The sequence below is a fragment of the Sciurus vulgaris genome (genome assembly GCF_902686455.1).
Source record: "Sciurus vulgaris genome assembly, chromosome: 9".
Lineage (NCBI taxonomy): Eukaryota > Metazoa > Chordata > Mammalia > Rodentia > Sciuridae > Sciurus > Sciurus vulgaris.
The window spans coordinates 71,206,239-71,227,458 of NC_136469.1; the positions used below are offsets into that span (position 1 = coordinate 71,206,239).

General features: G+C 39.6%; 1 protein-coding gene across 2 annotated transcripts in view; it reads left to right on the plus strand.

The window, feature by feature from the left end:
- The first annotated feature begins 1,901 nt into the window (after nucleotides 1-1,901).
- LOC306669341 (broad substrate specificity ATP-binding cassette transporter ABCG2-like) overlaps nucleotides 1,902-21,220 on the plus strand; it is a 39,586-nt gene continuing 20,267 nt past the window's right edge. The window contains exons 1-8 of one of the 2 annotated variants that reach the window (XM_079153270.1): nucleotides 1,902-2,172; nucleotides 11,139-11,198; nucleotides 11,843-11,957; nucleotides 12,531-12,680; nucleotides 13,571-13,707; nucleotides 18,201-18,352; nucleotides 19,645-19,749; nucleotides 20,337-20,581. In XM_079153270.1, the coding sequence (XP_079009396.1) occupies nucleotides 1,970-2,172; nucleotides 11,139-11,198; nucleotides 11,843-11,957; nucleotides 12,531-12,680; nucleotides 13,571-13,707; nucleotides 18,201-18,352; nucleotides 19,645-19,749; nucleotides 20,337-20,581 (1,167 nt within the window). In that variant the 5' untranslated portion in view covers nucleotides 1,902-1,969. The remainder of the gene's footprint in view (nucleotides 2,173-11,138; nucleotides 11,199-11,842; nucleotides 11,958-12,530; nucleotides 12,681-13,570; nucleotides 13,708-18,200; nucleotides 18,353-19,644; nucleotides 19,750-20,336; nucleotides 20,582-21,220) is intronic. The other variant, XR_013766071.1, reaches the window with a different exon arrangement.

A 21,220-nucleotide genomic window follows, 5' to 3' on the forward strand; every position in this document is an offset into this window, starting at 1 on the left:
CTGCCCAGGCTGGCCTGGAACTCAGTGATAGTGCCTGATTAGCTAGGACTATAGGTAAGGGCCTCCTTGTCCATGGCTTGAATTCTTAGTTTTCATTTTTTATTTTTAAGGAGTCTGGGTCTTCTGTGATAGTCTATATTTTTATTCATATTCTTAAACACATTAATTAGTGGTTTTAATCCAGGTTGGATTACCTGTGGTCTACATCTATGTTCTCAGTTTTGGAATTTCAGGTTCTGTTTTTGGGCATACTTGTTAATTTTTTATTGAAAATTTGCATGATGATGTATTAAGAGTGGATTTAACTTTCTTCTAGCAAAGTCTAAGCAGAGCACCTTGATTAAGCCAAGGCTGGTCTCCTTTGGTTTGTCCATATTCCCAGGCCATAGCGTTTCTGCTATCTCAGAAGCTGGGTTTCTAGGGCTCCTCATGTTTGCTGACACACAACTCCAATTGTGTCTCCCTCGCTGAGATATTTGCTCAGATGTATTAGGGGCTTCGAGGAGGTGCCTCCAGCAGCTTCTTTCCGCCTGGTTGTCCTGAGCGTGGTCCCATGAGTGTGCAGTCTGCATGTACAAATACCTGGAGAGGAAAGGCCATGGGTGCTGGGGTTGTCCAGTCCTGTTCCCTCCCTGCTGGGACTTTGGTTTCTTGAGTCCTCATGGTTGCTTTGCTCTCATTAGACAGCTCTTCACATAACCACTTCTCATGTTTTGTCCACTTTCCGTTTCTTCCCAGGAGGATGATGAGTTTGTAGCAGTTAGCTCACCAGAGGCAGAGAAAGTTCTTCATGGATGCCTTTGGCTCTTAAAAATAAAAACTAGGTGTATTGCAGTTAGCAAATTAAACCTATTCGACAAGCTCAGTTTAACATAATGTCTTACTTTAATTAAATCTGTTTCAGGGGCCTTTTGTACATTGTTTAATGAGACATTTTAAACTTCATTTGCAAACTTAGTATTGCTGCTTAAGTATTGGTCTAATTTACTTATTTCCACACTTACATCTTCCTGGAGTTTAAATGTTTGCCCACTAAGAAAATTATTGTTATTGCAAACAATTTTGGGGTCCACCTTCTGTGTTAGCTTTCTGTTGTAGTGACAAAAAACTGGAAAATCAACTTAAAGAAGGAAATGTTTATTTTGGCTCCTGGCCAGCTAGTTCCACTGCTTTCAGGCCTGTTGTAAGGTAGAAACATCATGGTAGAAGGGAATGGAGGAGGAAATCTGCGTTGCCCTGGGGTGAGAGAAAGTAGGGAAGGGACCAGGAACAAGATATATCCTCAGAGCACACCCTCAGTGGCCCATCTCCTCCAACCAGGCCCTGCCTATCAGAGTGTCCTCCACTCCCTCTAACACCATAGGCTGGTCATAAAGCATTACTACATGGCCTTCGGGGACATTTAATATCTAAATCATAATAGCTTCTTAGCTAATATGAATAGCTACCAGAGATGTAAAGCCTGGGACTATAAATTAAGAGAAGTTTCTCCTGTCTGACTGCTTGGCTAAACTCCTTTTGGTAAAAACAGTATTATAATCTCCAAAAATTAAAGTAAAAATACAGGGGATATGAGCATGATCTTGTCCCCGAACTTTGGTTGTTTTATGACATGCTTTTTCACCTTACTTGTGTTTTTTCTTTGCTTTGTAAGTTTTGAGTAATTTTCATACTCCTAACCCTTTACTTATTAGGAATTTATTCAACATTTAAATGGAGTGCAGGTGTTCAAAGTATGTCTATCCACACTGTAGGTTCTAAGGTCGTTCTTATCACAGAGTTGTGGGCTGTTCTCTGAAAAGGAATCTACTCAACCATACCACAGTTCAAAACAGTCTTGCTTTAATTATTAATTGTATCATTAGTTTAATTGTTTAATTGTATTTTTATCTAGTATTTATAATCTCATTTATGTGGACAATCAACTTACTATTATTTTTTTGTCTACAGAAAAGCAGAAATTTTCCAGATGACTTCCAGTAACGACCAGAGTTGGATTTCAGTGTTACAAAGTAAATTCAATGACCTGCCTTGGATGACATCCGGTGACCAGCAGACATTTTCTGAAGGGCCTGTGTTGAGTTTTCATGACATCTGCTACGGAGTAAAAGAGAAGAGTCACTTTCTCCTGTTTTGGAAAACAAATGAGAAAAAAATACTATCAAATATCAAGTATGTTTAAAAGGCCATTTTATTGACCTACAATGAGCTTCACAGGTTTCGATGCTGTGAGCATTTGTGTTCAAGTCTTTATACATGTTGACGCATGCTTTCATTCCTTTTGTCTAAACTAGGACTAAAATTATTAGGTCCCTTATTAAGTGTATGTTTAACTCTGAAAGGAAATGACAAACTTTTAAAAATGGTTGTATCATGTGTTTGAGAGCTGAGCAATTTTGTGTCATTTAGTTTTTTAAGTGTGTAGAGAGGAGCATTGTATAGAACCCACTATCAGGTATCTCTGTGAGTTTGCAAATGTTACCATTAGGGTTGTTAAATTTTTTTTTCTTTTCTAGAGAATAGAGCTTATACTTTTCCTCTATGGGAATAGGAAGTGAATTTGCATTAGCTCAGTTGGTATGGCCACTGTGTCAGGTTTTTTTTTTTTTCTTCTTTAATTGGGGGAATAATTACTGATAGAACAAGCAACCAACCTTTTCTGAGTCTCCAAGGAAAGAGTGGGGAAAGTAGTTATAAAAGGGTCCCTTGACCAGTGTGGCTGTGGATCTGTAGAGTCAGATGTTCTTTCTCTTCTTGGTGTCTTGTATACTATACCACTGTGGTCTTTCATGTTAGTTGCAGTGGGCGTCCTTCAGAGGACAAGGAAATGACAAGTTGGGTAAAATGTTTGTACTTGGGTGAGAGAAATGATGACAATCTGAACTGACTGGGCTGAGGCCAGGTGCACTGTGCAGAACCGGAACTCTCTGTGCTGCCCACCTGCTGACATGCCTCCTTCCCATCTCTTTCTTGTGTTGGTTATGAAATTCTGACCAGAAGGAGAAGAATGGTGGATGCAAAGCCCTCATCTTCTCCTGCATGACTCACTAGAATTGTTAATGAAAAGTGGACATATACTTTGTGAAACATAATCAAGTATATATTGGTCCCTTCAGATTTTGTACTAAAAGAGGTGGAATTGGAATATGTGCAGATTTGAATAGATGTAAAGTGCCTACTGTGCGAGGGTGCATTTACTTTGCTTATCTTTTCAAGCTAACTCATGACTCACTACACTAAATGTCTCTTCTGCTCAAGGCTTCTCAATGTGTGTATTTCTGACTGAATAGTGTGTGTCTCACTGAAGGAGGAGATCACTGTCTTATGTTTTCCTAGGCTCATAAAAGTACAATCAAATCTTGCAATTCTCTGAAATTTTGTAGTTAAAAAAACAGGAAGGATTGATATACATGCTTATTTATATTTATGATTTAGATATTCCTGAGACTTTGGGATAGGAGAAGAGTTACTCTCATTTTCTTATTTTTTATTAATATTTGAAGCATCATCTGAATTCAAAATGGGAACTTTATTTCCCAAACTGTGAAGAATCTTTATTTTCTTTGGGGTTTTTTTCTTTCCTTTTCTAAGAAGAAAATAAACAGAATTCTGTTCATGAGAACTCAAAAGATTTTCTTACCTTATGAAAACCCTTTATCTTATGCACAGTTTTTCTCCATAATAAGTACTTGAGTTTTCCCTTACCAGTGCTGAAATCTATGGGGAAAAATCATCCAATTCAGCATATGTTTATATCCTGTATTTATAAAGGAAATTTGTTATATTCTTTGGGAGATTTAAAAATTGATAATTAAACATTGAAATCATCTTGAACATAAACCTGCATGCACCTAACCTTTTCACCAGAGTCCCTGACTGTTCACGCTGCGCTGTTTCCTCCCATTACTGTGTCTTTTTCGTATCCATTGTCATAACTGGTTTTGAGGAACTGTTTGAAAGCAGGCTGCCCACATGATGTTCCTTTATCCCTAGATCCTTCAGTATTGCTTTCCAGAAAGCTGGCCTTTCATCTGCATAATCCCTCAGTCATTGTCTGGCAGCAGCCAAGGGGACATGTAGTCTCAGAATGAAGGCAGAAGTGGTCCTGAAGGCTGCCTGTCATTGTGCTCCTCACATAGGTGACTGATCACCTCATCATGTCTCTTCAGCCTCATCCAGCCTGATACTTTCTAGTCCCAACCCATTCGAGGTGATGTTAAAATTGATCACTTGGTCATGTTTCTGTCTGCCAAACTTCACCATAATGCCACCATTGTCCTCTTTGTGCTTGATTATTATGAGGGAAGACACTCTGACATTGCCCCAGTATCTTCATCCTCATTACATCTAACTCACGAGTGTCAGCCCCAGTGGTGACTCCTGTTTGATCAGCAACAACTAGAATAGTTGCCAAAGGGTGGTTTTCCATTGTATCTTCTCAGAGTTTGCATTCTAGGAAATAGATTCAGCCATGGTCTCTTCTTTCATTTCCTGTATTGACTCATGGATTTCTATTTCTTTCAATAGTATTCAGCAGTTATTGTTATACATGTTGATACTCCTGGTATCCCTTGTTTGGTCAGTGGAACATCTTTCAAAATGAGTTCTTTTTGTCCCTCATTATTTTGACTCATTCTCTGATTCTTTGAGAACTTCTTCCTTGGCACAGTTATAAGTTCCAGATTCTCATGGGCATGTTGATGCTGACCTGTAATCCCAGTCATTTAGGAGGCAGAGGCAGGAGGATCACAAGTTTGAGGCCTGCCTGGCAACTTAGCTGTCTGAAAGGGTTGAGGATGTCGTTCTGTGGTAGCCTGCTTGTCTAGCATACAAAAGGCCCTGGTTCCATCCTCAGTACCCCATTTGCTCCAAATAAAGAAATTTCTGACTCACTGTGTAGTTCTCCTGGAGTCAGCTGATGTCCGTTTGTGTGGAGGATGGTTTTACAAAGCAACAGTGCTATTATACATCATTGTGTTGTGTGCTTATTGCTATTGTGTATCATTGTTCCTAGGCCTTCTCAATGAACTTGCCTAGGGAATATATGTATGTATGTACACACGAACATGTGCACACACATGTCTATTTTTGTTCAAAAGAAAAAAAACAACTGCCTCTCTATGCAGGTGCATATGGATCTCGGAGAAAGAGTAAGAGGAGTAGTGGGTGGTAGGCAGCTGTTCCTGCAGGACCCTGGGAGTTGTCCCTGTCTACTTTTATAGCTGTCTATATTGATTAAAACTCATGACTTCTCATTAATGCAGCAATGACAATTCCATACTTTGGATTCTTTCTGTATTTCCATGTTTGTCAAATCTTCTCAAAAAAGTGAAAACTTGCTTTCATTATTTTTGTGATACTTACTGCTTTGCTAACTCATTTCTCTTATTCCCTAACAGAAGCATCTGCCCAGCCTCTGACGCTCTTCTCTTTTCCTCTCAACCCCTTTACAGCCTGTGTTCCTGGGTGCTGGTGGTTTCTCTCCTCCATCCAGAACTCCATCCTCTTTCTACTAGGAAAGGAAGGGGAAGGGCAAGTCTAATAGAAACATAAATTCTCAAGTGGGAATGTAACTGAGTTTTCTTTCCAGTTAGTATATTCTTATTTTTGGTAAGCTATTTCCTATTTCTTTTTTAATTAATTGAATTTATTTATTATTATTTATTTTTGTGATACTGGGGATTGAAGATTCAGGGCCTTGCAGATTCTGGGCAAGAGCTCTATCACTGAGCTACATTCCCAGGCTGTTTTTGATTTGTTTTTGAGACAGTGTTTCCTTATGTTGCCCATACTGGCCTCAAACTTGTGATCCTCCTGCTTCAGCTGCCAAAAACCTGGGATCACAGGTGTGCCACAGCACAGCTGGCTCGAATTTATTTTTTAACTCAAACATAGAAATGTAAAAATTGCACATCTTAATCGGGTTGTTTCCTACTTTTTGAGGTTTTTTTTTCTTCATGAAAGAGTGTTTTGTTACCTTCAGAGTAATTTCCATTTACAAAAATGAAGTCATTCAGTTAGTCAACATCGATATGGCCTCTGTTCTCATAAATATCATAGGCTCTTAAATGCGTTTGGGCAATAAGAACATTTTTACTATGTTGCTCTGGTGAGATAGAAGGATTAAAAGGTATAGGATATGCCTCCCACTTCAAATTGGAAGTTCTAGGCTCATGGAGTTTGAGAAAATGAATCCGCTTGTGTGAGCCTGTGTGTAAGGAGGCGAGTCATGCTCCAAGAAGGGCATCGAAGCCTCTTGTCCATAAACAAAGTGAAACGAAGGAGTGGACCATTATCCATCACAGTGGACTAGGTAAGACAGGACTCCTTCAGGAAGTTTCGTTCCACACATTTGTATTCAGTGTGTTGCCTGTTACGGGAGATAGAATAAGGGGAGAGGGGACATGTGACACAGTTCTTGCTGGCAGTGCTTTTCAGCATACAGCAAGGAGAACTATGTACACAGAAATAAATGACAACGAGGAATTGCTTTCCTTTCCTTCTTCTTTTTTTTTCATTTTGAGGGTTTCACTAAGATTCCCAAGTTAGCCAAAAACTTGGGATCCTCCTCCCACAGCCTCTGAAGGACCTGGAATTCAGGCCTTGGGCACTGCCTGACTGGCAGCAGCTTTAGGTGGATAATAGAAAGGTGGGGAAGCCAGAAAATTGTGGAGCATATACTAGAACAGGGATCAGTAAACCTTTCCTACAAAGGGCCAAATTGCAAATATATTTTCTCTCTCTTTTTAAAAATGTTACCAGGGAATGAACCCTGGGGCATGCTACCATTGAGCTACATTCCCAGTCTGTTATTATTTTAAATTTTGAGACAAGGTCTCACTAAATTGCTTGAATTCTCACTAAGTTGCCCAGGCTGACTTTGAACTTGCAATCTTTCTGCCTCAGCCTCCCAAGTCCTGGAATTATAGGTGTACATGGCGATTTTACTTCCAACTTTCTGGATCATACCTCCATGTTGCAACTAAACTACCTTTGAAGCATGAAAGCAGCTGTAAACACTATGTAAAGCAATGGGCATGGCTCTGTCCTAGTCACAGGAGAGGCGATCACCTCAGTGCGATCCTGGACTAGAATGTGAACTTTAGGAGGGTTAAAACGTTGTTTTTTCATTTCTTTTCTTTTTTTTTTTTATTGTAAACAAATGGGATACATGTTGTTTCTCTGTTTGTACATGGCGTAAAGGCATACCATTTGTGTAATCATAAATTTACATAGAGTAATGTTGTTTGATTCATTCTGTTATTTTTCCCTTCCCCCCACCCCTCCCACCCCTCTTTACCCTCTATACAGTACTTCCTTCCTCCATACTTGCCCCCCTCCCTAACCCTAACTCTAACCCTAACACTAACCCTTCCCTCCCCCCCATTATGTGTCATCCTCCACTTATTAGCGATATCATTCGTCCTTTGGCTTTTTGAGATTGGCTTATCTCACTTAGCATGATATTCTCCAATTTCATCCATTTGCCTGCAAATGCCATAATTTTATCATTCTTTATGGCTGAGTAATATTCCATTGTATATATATACCACAGTTTCTTTATCCACTCATCAATTGAAGGGCATCTAGGTTGGTTCCACAGTCTGGCTATTGTGAATTGAGCAGCTATGAACATTGAAGTGGCTGTATCTCTGTAGTATGCTGATTTTAAGTCCTTTGGGTATAGGCCAAGGAGTGGGATAGCTGGGTCAAATGGAGGGTCCATTCCAAGTTTTCTAAGGAATCTCCACACTGCTTTCCAGAGTGGCTGCACTAATTTACAGCCCCACCAGCAATGTATGAGTGTACCTTTCTCCCCACATCCTCGCCAACACCTGTTGTTGCTCGTATTCTTGATAATCGCCATTCTAATTGGGGTGAGATGGAATCTTAGGGTGGTTTTGATTTGCATTTCTCTTATTACTAGAGATGTTGAGCATTTTTCCATATGTTTGTTGATTGCTTGTAGATCTTCTTCTGTGAAGTGTCTATTCATTTCCTTAGCCCATTTGTCCACTGGATTATTTGAATTCTTGGAGTAGAGTTTTTTGAGTTCTTTATAGATTCTGGAGATTAGTGCTCTATCTGAAGTATGATTGGCAAAGATATTCTCCCACTCTGTAGGCTCTTTCTTCGCATTGCTGATAGTTTCCTTTGCTGAGAGAAAGCTTTTTACTTTGAATCTATCCCAGTGGTTGATTCTAGCTTTTATTTCTTGTGCTATGGGAGTCCTGTTAAGGAAATCTGATCCTAGACCAACAAGGTGAAGATTTGGACCTACTTTTTCTTCTATAATCTGCAGGGTCTCTGGTCTGATTCCGAGGTCCTTAATCCATTTTGAGTTTAGTTTCGTGCATGGTGAGAGATATGGGTTTAGTTTCATTCTGTTGCATATGGATTTCCAATTCTCCCAGCACCATTTGTTGAAGAGGCTATCTTTTCTCCATTGCATATTTTTGGCCCCTTTGTCTAGTATGAGAAAATTGTATTTATTTGGATTTGTGTCCATGTCCTCTATTCTGTACCATTGATCTACCTTTCTATTTTGATACCAATACCATGCCGTTTTTGTTACTATTGCTTTGTAGTAGAGTTGAAGATCTGGTATTGCAATACCCCCTGTTTCACTCTTCCTGCTAAGGATTGCTTTAGCTATTCTGGGTTTCTTATTCTTCCAGATGAATTTCATAATTGCTTGCTCTATTTCTGTAAGGTACGTCATTGAGATTTGAATTGGAATTGCATTGAATTTGTATAGCACTTTAGGTAGTATGGCCATTTTGACAATATTAATTCTTCCTATCCAAGAACATGGAAGATCTTTCCATCTTCTAAGGTGTTCTTTAATTTCTTTCTTTAGTGTTGTATAGTTCTCATTGTAGAGGTCTTTCACCTCTTTTGTGAGATTGATTCCCAAGTATTTTATTTTTTTCGAGGCTATTTTGAATGGGGTAGTTTTCCTAATTTCTCTTTCTGAAGATTCATCACTTATGTATAAAAATGCGTTGGATTTATGGGCATTGATCTTGTAACCTGCTACTTTACTGAATTCACTTATGAGTTCTAAGAGTTTTCTGGTGGAATTTCCAGGTTCCTCTAAATATATAATCATGTCATCAGCGAACAGGGATAGTTTGAGTTCTTCTTTTCCAATTCGTATCCCTTTAATTTCTTTGGTTTGTCTAATTGCTCTGGCCAGTCTCAAGAACGATGTTGAATAGAAGTGGTGAAAGAGGGCATCCCTGCCTTGTTCCAGTTTTTAGGGGGAATGCTTTCAGTTTTTCACCATTTAGAATGATATTAGCCATGGACTTAGCATAAATGGCCTTTACAATGTTAAGGAATGTTCCCACTATCCCTTGTTTTTTCATTTCTTTATCTGCTTATTTTGTTCTCAGCTCTATCTCATGTCCTAGAAGAATGTCTTGTGTTTATATCATAGACACTTAATGTTGTGTTGAAAGTCATGGAGGTGGAATTGGTCATTGCTCTATGCTGGAACCTTTGCATATGTGATTGTACATTATTGTCTATTATTGTTATTATTGTACATTATTGTTTTTAGAATGATAGGGTTTAGTGTCAAAGCAAGCAGACTTCTTCGTCTTAACATATTCAAGTTTAGTTTGTGGTCAAATAATTCAGGATTGCTTGGTCATCATTTGAGTAGGTATTATAAAAACCTGGAAAACTCTTCTGGATATGAAGCCTTAGTGAATACCAAGCGTGTTTCTGGTCATTTCAGTAACAGATACTAGGTAGCTAGTAACAGAAAAGGTGCATCAAGCACTGTAGATAAATGTCCCTTACAGTTTACCCAATCACTGGTATGTGTTTTCCTGGGGAAGCGAAAGGTCACAAGAACAATAAGAGATTTCTTGTGTTCCAGTTTGCTCCAGTTCTATGGAATTCTATCTTTGATGTTTCAGGGAGAGGCACCTCAGTTAATGAACAAAGCAAAAGGTACATTTCGCCTCAGCCCCACTGGCCACAGTATACTTGTGACAGTTCAGGTAGTGAGTGATGTGGTCCTCTTGAATGTTGGCACTGTGGGGCAGCTGAGCTGCACTGGGAAGTTCATCATCAGTGATAGTTGTGAAATTCGAGGATTGACCTCTGTGGGAATCCTTACCTGAGAACGAAGTAACTGTCAGCTTGGATCTTGCACTGATACTGTTTTTCTGTGTGGAATATAGGTTGACCTACTTACAGTTTCTCAATGGCTAAGCCAGGCTCTGTTTTATCATACTGTGTAACCCATGGTGGCTCTGCTGTACTTTTTTCCTCTTTCTTGCTGTATCTGAATATTCATACCCCACTCATCCGGTTTGTTTGAAACATACCATTCGGGGCCTGGGCATCTTTAAAGGATGTCCCCTAATGCAGCAATGGCTCCAAATTCAAAACTGAGCATTTTCCAGTCATTCTTGGTGTGTGTTTCGTTTTCTAATCAGTAAAACATTTTTCTTGAGTTTTAAGCACCTGTCATGCTTTCTTATCCCCTTGAGTGCTTCATTCTAGCCTTTGGATTTCCACCTAAGACACCTGGTTCTTTGGTCTGGTTAAATTTTAGTAACAGACCACTACCATTGATATTCTGTGAATTAGTCATTAATTGTGTAGAATTTGACTATGTTGCAGTTGAAGCCATTGGAAAATACTGGTGTTGAAACATTTCTCAGAAGCTGTTACGTACTTTACGGAGTGTTAAAGAGAAGTAAGTGGAACAGTGAGACTTCAAGAGAATATGTTGCTATTTCAAGTAACTTTTACTATTGCTGCTGCTGGGAATGCAGCCCAGGACTCCTGAGTGCTGAGCTGTGGGTCTACTGCCGAGCTGTGTCCTCAGGCTAATTTGAAAAACTTTGATTATCAGATGTGCCATTTTCCAAGAGGAATAAGAAAACAAATGAAAGGCAATGAGAGATGCTTGAGTCATATTCCTTATAGGTCCTGACTAGTGACTGACATCTTTTGTATACTAGACTTTTATTAATCAATATTATTTTTTCTTCTGTGACTTAGTTCTTGTTTTCCCTCTGCAGTTTCATCAACCTTCCTTGAGTGTATTCAGTGCTGACCTCAGTTGAGCTTTGTTTCAGGTGTGACAGTGTATTGACATGTTCTTGTGTTTCCAGTGGGATCATGAAACCTGGCCTCAATGCCATCATGGGACCCTCAGGGGCAGGCAAATCCTCGTGAGTATGACAGACAGTATGAGAAGCCTTTTTTGTGCAGTTTCAGGATGCTTTAAAAATCAGTTTCTGAAGCAGGTGTTGATTGAGTCTTTGCTAGCATGTCCACTCTGGTCCTAGGTGCTGGGGATAATATGTGGTTGGGCTACTTTGTGGTTTTATTCCAAGGACCCAGAAGTCTTATTACATAAACTTTATGAACACAGCATGATAATGTAATTGACATTCTGCTGTTGGTCATATTGTGAGCTAATGAGGAGGAAAAGGAAGGGGATGATATAAAAAGCGGGGAGATGGAGCTGAAGGTATAATTGAAGACATGAGTCTTAGAGAAAGGAGTATATTGCCTGGGTTGGACTCTCCAAGATATGTCATTTGGGAGGTCTGTGTGGATAAGCCAAATTGGCTTTTCTTTTATATTTTTGGGTGTTCTTATAACTTCTAATGAAAAGAAAAGTGAAAATTTAAATATATTCATATGTGTATACATATATATGTGCACATGTGTATATGCAAGATTTCAGTTGAACCCTAGACTTTCTGACTAGCTTGTTTTTCAACTTGCACAAAATTTCAATTCAGAGTAGCTGAGAGATATGGCCTGTGTTCAGGGAAAAATGATCCACAAAATATTTGTCCTTTTATAGGTTGTTGGATGTCTTAGCTGCAAGGAAGGATCCACGTGGATTATCTGGAAAAATCTTGAGAAATGGAGCACCTCTACCAGCCAGTTTCCCACGTAATTCAGGTTACGTGGCACAAGTAAGTGTTGGTGTGTTTGCCTTTTAGGTTGCCCCTATTTCTGTATGACCAAGAAGCTTGGCTTGTAGTTTACTGTGCTTCCAGCTGAACACAGGACATGATCCAGGAACCACCTCTCTTTTACCAGCTTTTCATAATCTCTCATAAGATCAAGGGTGGAATTAAATGAAAAGAGGGAGAGGACCTGGAATATGACCCTGTAGGGTAGTGGTGTCAATTCTGGCTGTTGTATTATTTCTGAAAGTGTCTTCTCTTCTCCCTTTTTACCCTTGCTGCACCTTTCTCCTTCCCCTAGAAGATGCATTTGTTACATCCTCATACAAAATGATCTGGAAGTGTCTAGTTTAATCAGCATACTTACGCTCCCTCTGAGTGTGAGGATGGAGAACAAAGGGCTTCCTTTAGGCTCTGCAGTTGTCTGTAGGTGGAAGCTTTGCAATTTGTGGAGCTGAAAGTTTACCATGAGCTGTAATTTACCTTGGCTCCGTTATTTTCATGGGTTAAGTCACATTCATTGGAGGGATGGTGTTAGAAAAACTCAGTATGTCTCATTGAAATGTCCTTTGCCTTTAGGGCGATGCTGTGATGGGCACTTTGACGGTGAGAGAAAACTTAGAGTTCTCAGCAGCTCTTCGACTTCCAACTGTGACAGATCATGAAAGAAAGGAACGGATTAACAAGGTCATTCAAGAGTTAGGTCTGAGTACAGTGGCTGATTCCAAGGTAATGTGGAAAAGATCCTACAGAATCAGTCAGGAAAGAGGACCTCCCTGGGTGGACAGTGCAACCTCCATTGAAAGTTTCCTAGGCTGTGTGTGCTCAGTCTAGGATGATGGGGAAATGACTGGTTATATAATATGAAGGTGGACATGAAGCTGGCTAAACCATCCTGACAGGTCTGATCCTGGGGATGGAGTGTGGTCAGTGTGGAGAGAGCCCCTCACATGGCCTTGTCCATGGTCCTCCCACCCTCATTAAGTCAAGGCAAATTTGATGTCTTTGCACCAACTGTTCTTCCCATTTTTTCCTCTGCCCTTTAAACTGTTCTTCTCCCTTTCTTCCTCTGGGGAATTTTGTTCCATTGTTTTTTGAGATATATTTCTGGAAATGATAAATGATGGGAACCCAGTGATTCTTACTATGTTTCACTCTGGGGTAATGTGGCTTCCATAACTATATTCAGCATATTTATTAGTATTTACTTCTAATTTGTGTAGCAATCAAGCTAGTTTTCTATAGCTTTTCTTTGGCAGTTTTTTCTCACATCCCCTCCGTCCCTTTCTCCATTCTTCCTTTCTTCTACTAATATTTATTTCTCAGTTCTTGTATGTCAGGATATTTTAGGACTGGGAAGCACAGTTGTGGGTAAGTGTAACAAAGAGTGAAGAGTAACTTTGTACCAAGTCCAGCCACGTGGCAGCTCTGCCCTGAGCTTCATTTATTCATTTGGTAAAAGAGAAAACTCCTCTTTCTCCCAAAGTTCCATTTACTTACTGTTCAGAAAAGTGAGGATAACAAGCTGAAGTGTCTCTAGCAGGACTGGCACAGGCTGGTTCACCAAATGGTAATTACCACGACCATTCTTGTTGATAATGTAATGATCTGTGTTTTAGGTTAGCTCTAGTGGAGAAAGAAAAAGGACCAGTATAGCAATGGAGCTGATCACGGATCCTTCCATCCTGTTCCTGGATGAGCCCACAACTGGTTTAGATTCAAGCATAGCAAGTGCTGTCATTTTGTTCTTGAAAAGGTAAATGCAATGGGAACAATGTTCTTCATTTATTTAATATTTGATCACTGCTATGTACCAGGTATTTCTGGTGCAGGGGATTCTGAAGTGAACAGCAAAATTTCTTCATTCTTTGTTAGAGGGAAACAGTCAGTTAACAAAGAAGTGTTATCAAGAAAGAAGAAACAAAATCTTAGGGAAGGCATGTCTTGCTGGTGGGTGGGGAGCTGTTTTAAAGAGTAGGAGGTTCAGGGTAATCTGCAAATATGTGACATGCGAGTTGGGAGAGAGTGAGCACGATCTGAGGTATACACAAGAGTCCTGATTGGAAGGAGCAGCCAGTGGCCCTGAGGCAGACCATGCCTGATGGCTGTGGCCCAGCAGAGAGGTGAGAGGGACAGAAACCAGTGACAAAGGGGAGTGTAGTTGGCTGCTATACAGCTATAGCAAGACTACAGGCTAGGGACTGAGCAACAGAAATTATTTTTCTTTCAACTCTGGAGGTTGAAAGTTGGGATCAAGTTATCCATTGCCTTGATTCCTCTGAGGCCTCTCTCATTGGCTTGTAGGTGGTCATCTTCTCTCTGTGTGTCTCTGCCCTAATCTCTTCTTAACTAGACATAGTAAGATGAGGGCACTCAGTGACCTCATTTGATCTTAATGACCTATGAGAAGACTTTATCTCTAAATGTAGCTACCTTCTGAGGTAACGGGGGTTAGAACTTTAACACATGGGTTTTGGGAAGCCACAGTTCAGCCCATCACAGTTGGAATATAATGAGAGGTATAGGTGGGCTGGTGGCAGGTTGTATAGACCTCACTGTCCACTGCGAGACACGTGGCTTTTCCTGTCACTGGAGAACTTAGGAGCATTTCATGAGTGTCGGAGTAGAGCAGTGGCAGTGGGAAAGGCTGTAATGTCATTCCAGGGTGAGTAAAGGACACCAGAGAGGAGCTGAGACAGGATGGGACCAGGATGCTAATGGTGAGGTGGTGAGAAGAACGTGGGTTCTGGATCCATTTTGAAGATGGAACCAACAGGATCAGCTCAGGAAGTGGACCTGAGGTGTGAGGATTGGGAGAATGAATCTGCAATTTTGTCATGAACAAATGGAAGAATGAAGTACAAAGAGATAAATAAAATGACATTTTCTTTAATCCAGAAAGGGGACCGTGGCATTAATGTTTATGGGAAACATTCAAAAGTTAATTTTTAACATCTTTAAAATGAATAAAAAATTAATTGAAAACTGACAGAAAAGTTTCAAGAATAGTACAGAGGAATCTCATCTCCATCACCTTAACTCCCCAGCTGTTACATTTTACTTCATTTCCTGCCCCTTCCTCCATCTCTGCTCTCTCCTTCTATAACTTTTCGGACATCATGTCCTATCACCCTAAGCACCTCCAAGGGCAACTCGATGCAAGGACATGCCACAGTGCCATCTTCCACTGAGGAAGTCAACAATCATGGCTTTACCACTGCACAGTTCCTGGACTTCAGTCAGATGTCACCAGGTCCCCCTGAAGACTGTTTCCATTTTCACCTCTGGATCCTTTGTAGAAATATGCCTTTCCCCACCCTTTTCTGTAATCTGGAGAAGTTCCTCAGTCTTTCCCTGTCTTTTGGACCCTTGTAATTCTTACCCATTGCATGGGGTGATCCTCGCGTGGGTCATGTCTGTTTCCCCAGACCATGAAGTGCTGCAGTGTCCTCTATAAAATGTACTTGAGGCTTCACCTACCTCTGGTGGTAAGAATCACTGTCATTTGATCATGATGGTGGCTGCTGGGTTTTTCTTCTGGGAAGTTATTGTTCCTCCCCTTTGCAATTGATTATGGTTCTGTTGGGAAGGATATTTGGCTATTACGCTGATATTCTGTTCCTTATCAAATCTCTTCCCACCAGTTTTAGCAGACACCAATTATGCCTGCTCTTGTCCCAGTTGCCTAACATGTGAGAATTGACATTCTGTAGAAGGAAGAGATTTCTCTCCTTCCTTATTCATTTCCCATTGGATATAGTGGGTTAAAATCTGGGATTCACTGTTTTAATGATCAAATTCATCCTGATTTGGCCAGTGGAAGCCACTCAATATGGCTTTGCTTTACTTTTGACATCTTCTGAGTCATTCTAGCAGTTCTTTACTTCATGGGCACTTTGGTGTTCTAGACTCATCATGTACTTTTCCTGTGTGAGCTGGTTTTTCCAGGGTCCCTGGTTCAGCTGTAGTTAATATGTAGAAACTGAGATGTGGTTTCTTAGTGACCTCACTACTACTCATGTGACATTGCCTCTAGAACCTTAATATACAGACCTAGGAAATACACAGTATGAATGTATGAATGTGTGTATGTGTTTGTGTGTGTATAGATATGTATGTATATAGATATAAATATCCTCTATTTTATTTGAAAATATAATTATTATAAATATATTTTATGAGTTTATGGGGTTTTTTTGGTGTATGAGTGTGCATATGTGTAGATCACAGGTAGGTAGATAGTTTTTTTGTGTGGGGTGCTGGGAAATCCAACCTGTGATTTCACATTCTCTAAGCACCTACTCTATCACTGAGCTACTCTTTAGTCCCTAGGTATATATTTCCAATAGAAAAACTTGTAAATATGTATATGTAACTATTGCTGTTTCTGTTAAGAGTAGATATATTCAAAAGCCAATGAGTTCCTAATAATATTCTAAACTAGCACCTCTGTGTTATCGTGAGTCTAAGCCATTTCCATTTTGTAAGTGACTTCAGTGAGAGAGTTTGCTGCCATCATCTCAACATATTCACTTACTTGCTCAAACAAGTCATTTAATTGTTTAATGCAAACAGTCTCCCAATGGCTCTGGCCACTCCTTTTGTCTACCATCTTTGAATCCCCTCTGTCCCATTTTTAAGCTTCCAGACACACCACCTTCACGGCTTCCCCTCTTTATCTGTACCTTCCCCTTCGTCTGTTGCCCATGCCCCTATAAACAAGTTTCTATGCTAGAAGAAAAGAAACAGAAGACTGAAAGTATGTGTAAAGGTTTAAACATCTTAAGTTTAAGACTTCATTTGCACATGCAAGTGGAGATGCTGAATTATAGTGTGCTGTTCAGGTCCCTTTGTGGAACATGTCCATGATATTTTTATTATCTATGTTAATAGCTATGTTAATAGTATTCATTAGAGAATGATGAATTTATACAGAATACTGTAACTATTTTCTTTAAATGAAGGGTTGGGAAAGCACTTCACCACAGAGTCACACCCAACCTGTTTTCTTGCTTTGCACTGTGTAGTGCACAGACATCATTGCTCATACAGAGAGCTAGCACTACTGAGTCCTTCTTAAGCACACTCTGTACTCACACCCTGGGTTTCATTAAATATGCAGGTTCTGTTTCTCTAGAAGTGAGGTAAAAATCCAGTTTCTCCCCAGGAGATTCTAAGAGGAGGTACTCATCCTCATTTGCTAGTCCTCAGACCATCCATTGAGTATCAGGGCTCTCAGGTGATCCCAGATCCTGTTCTGAGTTCTTCACCAACTCCTGATTGCCTAGGAGCAAAGTTCTAGTTTCTGGGTGAGGGTTCTTCATGGGCCTGTTCTACTCTTTTATATTTACTTTAGTTATCTTCCTTGTCTAATACCAGCTTACATTCACACACACACACACACACACACACACACACACACACACACACACACACCACAAACATAACACTTAGCCCTTAACACTGAGCTTCTTACTATATTTTTTCAATGAGATCTTTTTATTTCACACTTTATTCACCTTGTTCTCCCACCAATGAGTGCTTTTCTCTTCTTAGCTCACCATTCCTGTTGGGCCTTTCGATATTCTACTTATATCATCTTTAGGCTGGGTTCTAAGTCTCCTATTTTGATCACAAGAAACCTTAGTTAATTCTATTTCACATTGTATTCAGATTATTGATCTTATGTTTTGATTCTCTTTGAAGCAGAACACACTCTGCTAAGCACATGCTAGGTGGTTATCAAATGCATAAAGTGATTCTTCTTATAAAATATTTTACTAACAATTTTGAACAGTGGTTTTGGCTTTTATTTTCTGTGCCCATTAGTAATAACTCCTATGAAAAGGTAGTTTAGCATGGGATTGAACCAGAGATTAATCCCAACCTTGGTAACTGTGACCTCTTGACCATTTGCTTAATTTCTAAGCCTTATTTTACAAAAAAAAGTATAAAAATTGAAACAAGTTATCTCTAAAGCATTTAACAAATATAGACAGTAAGATTTCAGGAACATTAATTATATTATCAGAGCAGAAGAATGAAAACCTATCCTAAAGAGATAGAAGATAAGCCGTCAGTGAGAATTGGGAAACAACCATTGTTTGAATATTTAGTCCAAAATTAGTTCTCAAATTTGGGCACTTTTAAAAAATATGAGCTCCCTGTACCCATCCTCAGAGATTCCACTTCAGTGTAGTGCAAGGTCCAGATGTGTTATGATTCATTTTCTTCCCTCTTCTAACTTAGGATGTCTCAGCAGGGACGAACAATCATCTTCACCATTCATCAGCCTCGGTATTTCATCTTCAAGCTGTTCGACAGCCTCACCTTATTGGCCTCGGGAGAACTAATGTTCCACGGTCCTGCACAGGAGGCCTTGGGGTACTTTGAATCAGCAGGTGTGGTTGACCTTGTCATGCCTTAGATCCTTCATTCGTAGCCTCCTGGGGAGAGTAGAGGGGTCAACAGAAGTGCTGCTTGATCTCTGTGCAGGCGCACCTTGGGTCCCCCACTGTAAAACATCTTTGGTCAGTTCGATGCTAATTTTTGCTTCATTTTGCAGCACTTGCTTGTTCTGTAGGCTTCCTTCCTTTTTGTATTTAGAGTGTGCATGTGTGCATGTGAGTGTTTCTACTGGGCCTTTGTTCTGCTTCACAGTTGTGGTGATTTTTCCCTGAAAGTTATATGATTAACTGGTTGAACCAACAGCCAGTTATTCCACCAATTGAATTTTTATGGAAATGCCCAACATTATCTTCTTCTTCACCATATAGCAGACTGTGGTTTTTCATCTTTCCTTCTGACATGTGATCTTGCTCTGCCTTCTTGAGGGTTCATGGAGATGATACTGTATTTTCTAGTAAGATTAGATTGCAGATTTAGGCCTTGAATGGATTTGAGTGACCTGTTAGTCATTAGAATGACTAGTTCTAAATCTGAATTAGATGTGCCAAAATTTCTGAGTTACCTGATTCTTTGTATTTTAGGTTGAATTATATGATTTCTTTTAATGGCTCATGTGATCTGCTTTATTTTAGAAATTTGGGTATAATTGTAGATGCTTTTCTGTGATCCCAAATACAGTTAAATAGCTATCTTTCTTAATTTTATGATATGTCTGTTATTTAAAAATGATCAAGCATTTATGGATCTGAGGAATCCAGGGTAGATGAACTTAAGAGTCAGACCTCAGGACAAATTCAATGATTGTGCCACAAGAAGTTGAGGTAAGAGCCCAGGTGTGCTGTGCTGGTCACCTTTGCTTGATAATGCTGCTTTGGGGAACTGTTGTCTATTTGGAATTATGGCAGCTTGAGAGGTGATCATTTGGACCTCTGTATCTAAGTGGCAGAGAAGCAATCATCGCTGACATGAATATTGCCATCATGGAATTTTCCAGATGAACTTAGCACAGTGTACCCAGGCATTTAATACTTTTTTCGTTGGACCTAGCTGTAGATTTATGAAGAAGTCCTGATAAACACCAGAGCATTTTAATAGTTCTTTGGGTTTCATGATTTATGATCGGTAATGTAAAATGTTCTGAAGAGACAAATTAGGGGAGAAAAGAGCAAGAAGATGAGGGAGAATTTTTATGTTCTTTTTCCATTTTCACCTCCATCACCCTTTGGAGGTGATCCACTTTTTTTGTTGAGACCATTGGGTTGCGTTCTTTGGTTTTCTTTCCCAGGTTACCAGTGTGAGCCCTATAACAACCCTGCATACTTCTTTCTGGACATCATTAACAGAGACTCCTCTACTGTAGTATTAAATAGAAAGGAAGACGACTGTGAAGGTATGCTAGTCTCTTAGACTCACAGGTTTTTGCCTAATTGATTTGGCTGAAATTTAGAAATATGCTGGTTCATTAAAACATTGCTTTTGAATTTACCTTAACGTCGTGTTCTGACACCAGTCAACAGATAGACCTTGTTGACCATGAGTGCTGTATTTTTATTTAATTTATTAATGTACATTTATATGGTTCTGTGAGTTGTGAAGTGAGTTTCCATCAAAAATAAATATGCTTATGGTTTATATTACTTTCAAAATAAGAAACTTGGCATTTCATGCATTTGTACATAGTAGAAAGCAAGGACCAGATTTTATATTAAGAATTATAATTGTGGTAAGATGTCTGTTTTAAGAACAAGAGTCCCCATAGGTAGGAAAATGTCAGTTTTCTACATTCATAAGATTATGGCAGAAGTCTTGTCAATTAGCTGTGTTTACTAACATGTAAAGCAACGACAACACTTGTGATTTTCTATATTGAAGCTTTAGAATTAAGGTGCTACCCAAGAAATGACTCACAGAAAAACAGGTTAAATCCGTTCTTATCTATTAGCAATGCTTCCCTTCTTTATCCCTTTTATTCCAAAGCCAACAGGGCCGAACAGTTTTCCAAGACAGAAGAGTCGGTCATAGGCACCTTACCTGAGTTTTACGCCAACTCCTCCTACTACAGAGACACAGAAGCTAGATTACAGGAGCTCTCAGATGGTCAGAAGAGGAGCCCTGCCTTTGAGGAGGTCACTGATGTCACCTCCTTCTGCCATCAATTCAGATGGAATCTCTGGCGTGCATTCAAAAACTCTCTTGGTTTCCCCTTCATCACTCTTCTTCAGGTAACCTAACAGACTCTTGTGCTCTTTTATACTGAAGTGGGAGCCATCTGGTTCTGATGTAGTCTCCGTCAGGATTATGGATCTTCGGCCCACCCTTCCATTTACTTGTTATCCCCATTCCATTTTGGATATAGAAACAGTCAATAGAACAAGTAAAACAGTTTTTACACATGGAAAGCTGTTTTTTGTTGTTTTGTTTGGTTTTGTTTTTGCTGAACTGCGGATTGGACCCATGGGTGCTTTACCACTGAGCTATAGTTCCAGTCCTTTAAAAAAATTTTTATTTTGATACAAAATCTCACTAAGGTACCAAGTCTGGCCTCAAACTTGGGCTCCTCCAGCCTCAGCTTCCCTGTTTGTTGGGATTACAGGTGTGCACCACCAGACCTCACAAGGCCATTTATTGTCTCATTATCTCTCTTAACTAAGATGAGGTAATAATTTACTTTTTTCTATTGGTTGGCTCTGGGTGGTTGTTGATTATCACTCTTTAAGGTTTTGTTGTTGTTTTTATTCTTAATCCCTATGTCACACAAAATACTAGTTCTTCCAGACACTAGTCCATCACATATGTAAGGAAATCAGTTTCAATAGTTGTTTGGGGTTACTATTTCTATTATTAGTCACTGAGTCTCTGCT